The 10,665-nt window shown below is 34.7% G+C and overlaps 1 protein-coding gene across 1 annotated transcript; it reads left to right on the top strand.

The window, feature by feature from the left end:
* The first annotated feature begins 1,168 nt into the window (after positions 1 to 1,168).
* Positions 1,169 to 6,461, top strand: LOC116016379 (calcium-transporting ATPase, endoplasmic reticulum-type). The gene is made up of 8 exons (XM_031256619.1): positions 1,169 to 1,547; positions 2,032 to 3,578; positions 3,654 to 3,775; positions 4,074 to 4,352; positions 4,444 to 4,827; positions 4,977 to 5,086; positions 5,158 to 5,386; positions 5,737 to 6,461. The coding sequence occupies exons 2-8, from the start codon at positions 2,111 to 2,113 to the stop codon at positions 6,295 to 6,297; spliced, it is 3,153 nt and encodes a 1,050-aa protein (XP_031112479.1). The 5' UTR covers positions 1,169 to 1,547; positions 2,032 to 2,110; the 3' UTR covers positions 6,298 to 6,461.
* Positions 6,462 to 10,665: the final 4,204 nt, after the last annotated feature.

The raw sequence follows: 10,665 nt of genomic DNA on the forward strand, positions 1-10,665 counted from the left end.
ACTTCATTACCCCAATTTAACATATTAAAGGGTGTAATTGCACTTTTTAAAAGTTTAGAACTTAATTGCCTTTTCAACTAAAGTTTAGAGGCTTATTTAACCCTTTTTTCTTTTAAATATAAAAATATTAGTTGGTAATATTTACTTCACACATCTACAATAACATTATATTAAAAGGACATGTCATATTCTTTAGAGATTACCTGATGGTATCCTGCTAAAAATCTACATTGGACATTTTTTCCAAGTTTAATAATTTAATTGAAACTTTTTGATGTTCAATAAATTAATTACTCTTTTGGTTAATAAGTTATATGATTTATTTTACCTTTATTCTTTAAAAAAAGGTGGCAAAATATCTAAAGGTCATACATTTAAATTTTGCCAATACCTCCCAATCGAGTGTATTGCATAATGTCTTTCTAGTGCGCTTTACATCTTCTCTGTTGTTTGGGGATTATTAGATAAGTGTACACTCTCAAATAGTGAGTGTGAATATCCCTTATTACAAAAAATAAAAATAAAAATTTTGCCAAGATTAAAGAATAATTAGGATGGTATATCAAATTTAAATTTCTCAGAGCAAGATTATTAGTTTGAGATTTTTTTTTAATGAATTTTTGTAAGGCAATTTGGCAGGGAGACAAAAAGGAAATTGAGAAAAAAAACTCCTCCTGGTGGACATGTGCATTGCAGATGCGCGTTGCATTTTTTTTCTTACTTTTCTAAAAATTGCAAAAAAAAAAAAAATTTAATTTAATTTTACAATTTAATCTGATTTTTTTATACACTCTAACTTATTAAAAGTATAATTTAATTTTTGTTTCTCCTTTCCCCTAAATTATGTCACAGGGTTAATGTCTTATCGGTTCTCTGAGTAAGGTGATTTTTCCCTTTTAGTCATAAACTTTTAAATTGACCACTTAATTTTTTAACCTTTAAATTATTACTATCCGTGATCCAAACTAATCATTTATGGTCTATTGGTCTTTTAATTATCAAAATTTAACCAGCTTGGTCTTCTTGAAAATGGTGGTTAAATTGTAACAACTTGAAAAGGGTGGTTAAATTGTAACAATTTGGAAGGTGGAATGTCAAATTGAAAGTTTGACTAAATATGATAACCGCTTTACTCACAAAATTCCCATGGAATTAACTCTTATGTCGCACATTCTCTCCTCTACCAAGAGCAAAAAACTCAAGGCAAAACCCTGGTTATGATGCTCTTATAATCAGAAAATTCATGAGTATTATATGAAGTTGAAAGAAAAAGTCTGTGTAACTGCTTGAAGATAAGCCTCACTCCGTCTCGAAAAGCCGTTGAAGCAAGTGAAGTTAAAGAAAAATTCTCTCTAACTGCTTGAACATAAGTCTTACTTCGTCCCGTAAAGCAGTTGAAGCAAGTGAAGTTTTTACAGATCCAGTTATGAATGCAAAGCCTTGCCTTTGGAATCAAGAAATATTCTCCAAACCATCCTTTCCAGGATTTGTTTCCTCATCTTTTTGACTCACATAGCCGCATCTGTGTATTCTACCTTCCTCTGCAGGTTCTGTCGCTACATTTTCAGTTCCCCATTTTGTTTTTACTTTCAACTGCTACTAAAATATGAGTCTTTCTTACTTACTATTGCAAAACTTGAATTTTTATTTTTTTCTCTTATGTGGGCATGCAATAACCTCACTTGTGCTGATAATTGGTAAGACCGTTTATTTTGTTTTCCGTATGAAGTTGTTGTTTTTTGTTTTTGTTTCTTCTTTAAGTTTTGACTATTTCAAGGAAGGAAATTTTATGGGTTTATCAGTCCCAGATTCACAGTTTAATTCTTGTTTTTTCCTGAGGTTAAGTGTCCTTGGCTCTAAATATTCTTCTCTTTTTCCCCAATTTTCTGGTATCTTTAATAGTAAATATTTTACAAGGTTATGCAATTTCTAGTTTCTCTTATTTTGTAGTATTTTGCTAGAATTTTATGTTTATTGTTGAGTCGAAGTACTGTTTTGCTGACATTACTGTTTAAATATAAATATTTTTAGGAATTTGAGATGAATTAGGGACTTGTTTGGGTTTGAGTTGACCTGACAACATAGCTTGAGACTTGAGAAACAAGAGCCAATGGATGAAAGGCCATTCCTTGCTTGGTCCCTTTCAGTTGATCAGTGTCTGAAAGAGTACCAAGTGAAGCTAAACAAGGGTCTAAGCACATATGAGGTTGAGAAGCGGCGAGAGAAATACGGTTGGAATGAGCTACAGAAAGAGAAGGGGAAGTCCTTGTGGGGACTATTTTTGGAGCAGTTTGATGATATGCTTGTCAAGATCCTTCTTGTTGCAGCCTTCATCTCATTTATTCTTGCTTATTTGCATGGAAATGAAACTGGGGACTCTGGATTTGAAGTCTATGTAGAGCCATTTGTGATTTTCTTGATTCTAGTTCTAAATGCCATTGTAGGAGTTTGGCAAGAGAGCAATGCTGAAAAGGCACTTGAAGCTCTGAAGGAGATGCAATGTGAGTCTGCAAAGACATTCAGGGATGGATATTCAGTACCAGATTTGCCAGCAAGGGAGCTCGTCCCCGGGGATATTGTGGAGTTACGAGTTGGTGATAAAGTACCTGCTGACATGAGGGTTGCGGTTTTGAAAACCTTGACCCTAAGAGTGGAACAGAGCTCTTTGACAGGGGAGGCAATGCCAGTTGTAAAAGGCACCGAGCCTATCTTGATAAGTGATTGTGAATTGCAGGCGAAAGAAAACATGGTTTTTGCAGGAACAACTGTTGTGAACGGTAGCTGCATTTGTATTGTTATTAGCACTGGGATGTGCACTGAAATTGGTAAGATACAAAAGCAAATACATGAGGCATCGATGGAAGAAAGTGATACACCTTTGAAGAAGAAGCTTGATGAGTTTGGTAATAGGCTTACGACTGTCATTGGCATTGTTTGCCTTGTTGTGTGGATTATCAACTACAAATATTTCCTCACTTGGGAGGTAGTGAATGGATGGCCAACAAATTTTCGTTTTTCATTTGAAAAGTGCACATATTATTTTAAGATTGCTGTTGCCCTTGCTGTTGCTGCGATTCCCGAGGGTCTCCCAGCTGTAATCACAACTTGCTTAGCTCTAGGTACAAGGAAAATGGCACAGAAAAACGCTATTGTACGAAAACTTCCGAGTGTAGAGACTTTAGGATGCACAACGGTGATTTGCTCAGATAAAACAGGAACACTGACTACAAATCAGATGTCTGTCTCAGAATTCTTTACTCTAGGAGGGAAAACTACAAGCTCACGAACTTTTCATGTTGAAGGCACTACTTATGATCCAAAGGATGGTGGAATCGTTGACTGGAAGTGCTACAATATGGATGCCAACTTACAAGCCTTAGCAGAAATATGTGCTCTCTGCAATGATGCGGGGATTTTTTTTGATGGGCGTCAGTTCAGAGCAACGGGCTTACCAACTGAGGCAGCTCTAAAGGTTTTGGTTGAAAAGATGGGAGTACCAGATTACAAGGCGAGGAGCAAAATTCGTGATGCAATGCTTATTTCAAACTATTTAATTGATTGCAATACAGTGAAGTTAGGTGAGGAATAAAGGCCTAACATATGGGTTTACAATTTTACTTTCAGCAACTCACTAAGCATTTCTATTTGCTCAGGCTGCTGTGAATGGTGGATAAAACGATCAAAGAGGATTGCAACTCTGGAATTTGACCGGGTTCGCAAGTCCATGAGTGTTATTGTTCGGGAATCTAATGGGAATAATCGACTTCTTGTTAAGGTTGTTTCTTTTATTTCCAAAAGACGCCTTAAAAAGAATTATGAAACATTTAAACTAAACTTATACCCTGATATTTTATACCGACTCTGATTCATTTGTACGTGCTAACTTTGCAAATAAAAATGTGTTTTGTATTTTTTCTTTCAAAGATTTCTTTTGGATGCTGTTTTACTCGCAAAATATATAGCTTGTAGCTTTACTTACAGATGCTGATTTTATTCTTAATTAAGTGGACTGTGCACTATGATAATCGCTTTTTATGTTTAGTTTTTGCATTTGACCGCAGCTGTTTCTGTAGGGGGCTGTTGAGGGTTTGCTGGAGCGTAGTTCATATGTGCAACTGGCAGATGGGTCCACTGTACCGATTGATGAGTGCTGTAGAAAACTTTTACTGTTAAAACATTCAGAGATGAGCTCAAAGGGACTGCGGTGCTTAGGATTAGCATACAAAGATCATTTGGAAGAACTCTCAGACTACTATTCAAACAGTCATCCTGCACACAAGAAACTCCTAGATCCTTCCTACTACTCTTTGCTAGAAAGTAATTTAATCTTTGTAGGGGTTGTTGGTCTGAGGGTGAGCTTATTTATTGCATTGCATATAGTGAATATTATGTTATACAGGAAAGCTGAATTCACTGATTTACTAAGATTGAGTTAAATGACAGGACCCTCCTCGTGAGGAAGTTTACAGCGCAATCAATTCTTGTAGAGGAGCTGGGATCAATGTCATGGTGATAACTGGAGATAATAAGTCGACAGCAGAAGTAGTTTGTCGTGAAATTCATTTATTTTCTCAAGGAGAGGATCTTAAAGGGAAAAGTTTTACCGGAAAAGAGTTTATGGCTCTTTCATCCCAGCAACAGATGGATATATTGTCGAGACTTGGGGGAAAGGTTTTCTCTCGAGCTGAACCCACACATAAACAAGAAATTGTGAGGGTGCTAAAGGAGATGGGCGAAGTTGTTGCAATGACTGGAGATGGTGTCAATGATGCCCCTGCGCTAAAACTTGCGGATATTGGAGTAGCCATGGGTATTACTGGAACTGAGGTAACCAAATATAGTTCGATCAGTCATTGCACACTGTACCTCTTTTTTACAAGTTTCTCAGCCATATATCTAAACTCTTCCTGACTCACGTGTTACTTCTTACCCACAATTGCACTTGCACATTGTTATGGTCTGAGTCGTTTTTCTAGGTTGCCAAGGAAGCTTCGGATATGATTCTAGCAGATGATAATTTCAGTACAATAGTTTCTGCTATTGCACAGGGCCGCTCCATCTATAACAACATGAAAGCCTTCATCAGGCAAGATTTGTAATATTGATGCACACAATTTCAACCATCAGCATTTAAGTTATGGTTCCTTTGATGTGCAGATACATGATATCTTCTAATGTTGGTGAGGTTATATCCATATTTCTGACCGCTCTTCTCCAGATACCAGAGTGTATGATACCTGTACAGCTGCTGTGGGTAAATTTGGTTACAGACGGTCCACCCGCCATAGCTCTAGGATTTAACCCTGCTGATGTTGACATAATGAGGAAACCACCCCGGAAGAGTGATGATGCTCTAATAAACTCATGGGTTTTCATTCGCTACATGGTTAGTGTTGCTATTTATTTATTTATTATTGGATGAAATATGCATGCTCACAACTATTGTCTCCATTAAATTAAAGTAGAAGGCAGCATCATAATGTATTGGTCTTTCCTCATTCCTTCACTGTTAGGATCAAACGCTTACCACTTACCCTAGAAGCTATAGCTAGTAGCGAATGCTCAACTTTATTTCCTTATACATTTTCGAGAGCCAGTGTACTGGACTTGGCCCTTTACTGACCTCCGTCCAACAATCCCCTAGCCACATGGTGCTGGACTTGGCCCTTATCGGCCTCCTCCGCCCAACATTCACTTTAATACTGGCGTCAATGTGAGTTGTGATGAAAATGGCAGGTGATCGGCACGTACGTGGGGATTGCAACTGTTGGCATCTTTATACTGTGGTATACTCAGGCTTCTTTCATGGGCATTAATCTTGTGAGTGATGGGCACACCCTTGTGGAATTGTCACAGCTGCGCAACTGGGGAGAGTGCTCATCGTGGTCAAATTTCAATGCGACTCCTTTCACAGCGGGAGATCATCGCCTCGTCACCTTTTCAAACCCATGCGAATATTTTGGTGGTGGCAAAGTGAAGGCAATGACACTCTCACTCTCTGTGCTGGTCGCTATCGAGATGTTCAACTCTCTGAATGCCCTCTCAGAAGACAACAGTCTGATCACCATGCCTCCCTGGACAAACCCTTGGCTTCTCGTTGCAATGGCATTCTCGTTTGGGCTACATTGCCTCATACTGTATGTGCCATTGCTTGCAGATGTGTTCTGTGTCGTCCCGTTGAGTGTAAATGAATGGTTTCTGGTCATCTTAGTTTCAGCACCTGTTATTCTTATCGATGAAGTCCTCAAATTTTTTGGAAGGAGAAGACGGAAGAGCACCAAACTCAAAGCTGCATAAACCTCACCTGTTGCTTGTCTCTTCTTACCACTGTATGTATATACTGATTTTTTACTAATCGCTTCGAGTGTTTGACATTGGGAAACTGAATTATATTGAATCCATGTAAAAACTTGGACTTGTGTTAGAATATAACCACATTCTGGGATCTTCTTAGTAGTGTATATACAGCCAAAAATTATATTGAATGCTCTATTCATCGAATAAAGCTCAATGAACCAATTTTTTTATCAAGTGAATAATAGTAAAACCGTGGTGTCAAAATTTGTAAACACAATTTGAATTTATAAATTAAAGTTCCAAGTGTTGGATTAAATTCTGTGCCAAAAATAAATGGATACATAACCTCTAAATATGCAAGTCCTTTGATTCTAGTCAAATTAAATGACTAGAGGTTGTTTGGTTTACTAAATACTTTGCCTATGTTGATGGGATATTTTGTGAAACAAAATGCCTTGCCATTCTAGAGGCAACACAAATAAGAAGATATTGAAGGGGAGGAAAACTCCACTATTATATTTTGTGTAGTTCCTTCCAACTGTTGGTTGATTGGAAATTGCGATCAACCATTGGTTGGAAAGTCCGAAATCATTTTGATTATTTCAATCTTGTCATTATTTTAGTTTTACTTGTTGTCAATAAACTCTATATCATTAATATAAAGTAATGCACACGCTATTTAATTTCAAAATGAAAATATATTTAAACATCAAAATTATTTACAACCCAAAATAGTTATATTTTGTAGCACTTTCTACCATCCAAAATACAATTCAATTTATCATCCATCATTGTTTTAGATTAACTTCACCATCCAAAGTATAGTGCCTTGCCCATAGATATTTCAACAATGCACTATTACCATACCAAAAAAAAAAAGAGTCATGAAAACATAAACTACTTAATCTTCATTACGAGGGACTTTTGTTTCTTCATTTATTGAGGTGAATTTGTTGTTTAAGTTTAAGGAGGCTAACCAGTTAAAATTTTCACTAGACTTGTGAGTAGTTTGTTGTTGTATGTTGTGTGTGACGCTGTGGTTTTCGTCCACACTCTCTGAAGCGACAATGAAAGGGATCATGGGGCTTTGCGGGCACTTTGCACAACTGTCACCTTTGCTAACGCTTGAAGGACGACAATGGCGAAGGCACCTTTCAGGAGGCGATGATTCCAGTTGGTTGATGGATAGAAGAGAGGGTTGACGATTAATAGAATTGTTAGCATTTTACTCCATACTCTACGCTTAGATTCTTGTTCTACCTTAGTGTCTAAAGTCTTAATAGTTGCAAGTTAATCAAGCCATAAATCTCAATTCTTGAGAACGATATTATCCCTACATACTATATGAACATCAGTCCTATTTCTTCTTTTACCTACTCGATTCTACCATAGAGTTCTTGTTGCTAATAATTGATGTGGAATTTCATTTGCATAATAGTAATGCTTGATAAATTAATTAACAAATTCCCTTCTTGAACATACTGAAATTTCAAAATGGACAACCCCTTCTCATTTTAAATTTACTTCAACAAGTCATGCAACTTCTTTTCAAATTCATTCTTTTTTTTTCCCAAGAAGATAGTATAGGTATATCTAGTGTAGTCATATACTACCACTATAGTGTACGTCTTGCCACTTTTACATACGGGATCAACTATGTTGGTCCCAAGGGTATGTGAACAAGCATAGGTGGGGGGGGGGGGCTGCATACACTTGTTAGCTTTTCAAAAATTTTAGCTAGTTGATGTTTTTAGAATTAAATATAGAGTTTTGAAGCGGAAAATATTGTACCCTTTTTAAATTTTATGGCACGTTTAATAAGAATAATTTGATGATAAGTAAATGAATGCAAAATAATGATGGTGGTCCCGAAGGTTATGGAACGAATCTAGAGAGGAGGGGTGGGTGGAATAGATTCGTTAGATTTTGAAAAATCTTTACAAATCGTTAAGTGTAAACTTAACCACTCGCTCAGAGTTTGTATGCACAATTAAATATAGAGTTTTGAAGCGGAAAATATTGTACCCTTTTTAAATTTTATGGCACGTTTTAATAAGAATAATTTGATGATAAGTAAATGAATGCAAAATAATGATGGTGGTCCCGAAGGTTTATGGAACGAATCTAGAGGGGGGGGGTTGACGATTAATAGAATTGTTAGCATTTTACTCCATACTCTACGCTTAGATTCTTGTTCTACCTTAGTGTCTAAAGTCTTAATAGTTGCAAGTTAATCAAGCCATAAATCTCAATTCTTGAGAACGATATTATCCCTACATACTATATGAACATCAGTCCTATTTCTTCTTTTACCTACTCGATTCTACCATAGAGTTCTTGTTGCTAATAATTGATGTGGAATTTCATTTGCATAATAGTAATGCTTGATAAATTAATTAACAAATTCCCTTCTTGAACATACTGAAATTTCAAAATGGACAACCCCTTCTCATTTTAAATTTACTTCAACAAGTCATGCAACTTCTTTTCAAATTCATTCTTTTTTTTTCCCAAGAAGATAGTATAGGTATATCTAGTGTAGTCATATACTACCACTATAGTGTACGTCTTGCCACTTTTACATACGGGATCAACTATGTTGGTCCCAAGGGTATGTGAACAAGCATAGGTGGGGGGGGGGGGGGCTGCATACACTTGTTAGCTTTTCAAAAATTTTAGCTAGTTGATGTTTTTAGAATTAAATATAGAGTTTTGAAGCGGAAAATATTGTACCCTTTTTAAATTTTATGGCACGTTTTAATAAGAATAATTTGATGATAAGTAAATGAATGCAAAATAATGATGGTGGTCCCGAAGGTTTATGGAACGAATCTAGAGGGGGGGGGGTGGAATAGATTCGTTAGATTTTGAAAAATCTTTACAAATCGTTAAGTGTAAACTTAACCACTCGCTCAGAGTTTGTATGCACAACGAAAATAAGTTAACCCCTTTTTAAAAGTATTTGTATGTAGGTTTGGTTGATAAAATTAGGGTTTAAATGTGGGTAAGGATATGCAAACATAAGTTAACCCCTTTTTAAAAGGAAACCGTTACTTAGGGTTTGAATGATAATATTAGTAGTAATTGAACAAGCTTTTTAGAACCAATTATTATCATATTGGTATTTTGTTGGCAATAAAAGTAAAATTGCTATTTTTGTGACTAATTGTTGTGATTTTGTTAATAAAATCAATAAAGTTTTAGTCAATAACCACTTTTAATTATGCCTTTATATCAGTTAATAAAAGTTGAAAAAATATTAGTTTTTACATTTTTCAACATTAAAGTTTTTCGGTTTTTAATTTTATTAAGTTTTAAAATTTTTCCGAAAAATGTTTTAAAGGCTTGCGGTTTTAGCAATTTTTTTTTTTCATTTCAAATCTCCTAATTGTTATAATATTATGTGATGATTATGACTATTCATTGAAATATTTGTCATAATTTGACAATATTTTGAGTATGGAGTATGATTTTGTATCGCAATTTGGAAAAAACATGTGTGTTTATGACAATTGGATATTATTTTTAGTCTTGCCATAATAATTTCTATTATGATTTTGAGAATTATATTTTCAAATTCATTTGAATTTGCTTATCCAAAAAATTTAGAGTAATAATGATGATATTTTGTAACATTTAATAATAATAATAATAATAATTATTATTATTATTACTGAATGTTGTTCGGTTACGATTAAAGTAATTGATTATTCTATTATTACTACTATGTAATAATTATTAGAATTATTATAGTAATGACGATTATCGATTTTTGAATCGATGGATCAATGATTTGCATCGTTACTATCATCATTAGTTTTGGATTTTGGTAGTATGATTTGAAATCATAATTTTGAAACAATCTGGTTTTTGATCCAAAATATATGTGTTAATAATGATAACATTTTGTAACATTTTATAGTTATTACTATCAAATATCAGGGGTTACGATTGAGGAAATTGATTGTTCAGTTATTACTGTTACATAAGTGCTATTTCAGTAATAACGGTAATCGGTCTTTGAACTGAGGAATCAATATGTCGTAACATCGTTGTCATTATTGGTTTTGGATTGAGATGCCCACTTTGATTGAGTATGAATAGACCTTATATTCATATTTTTAATGAGTTTGTTTTATGCATATAATTAAATTAAGTGCATAATATTATGGTTTAAATTATGCAATTTGTTTTTGTGATAATTTATTTTGTAAATGTCAACATATCATATAGTTCTGATATGATTAGAATTTACAATTTTAAGACTAGTTCTCGTAAAGTTTACTATATGCATTGAATCTTTTTGTATTGGGCATACAAGTTGAAACCTTTCAATTGTGAAAAGTATATAGTTGTTATAGATTATTA

This window comes from Ipomoea triloba, chromosome 4, assembly GCF_003576645.1.
Source record: "Ipomoea triloba cultivar NCNSP0323 chromosome 4, ASM357664v1".
Lineage (NCBI taxonomy): Eukaryota > Viridiplantae > Streptophyta > Magnoliopsida > Solanales > Convolvulaceae > Ipomoea > Ipomoea triloba.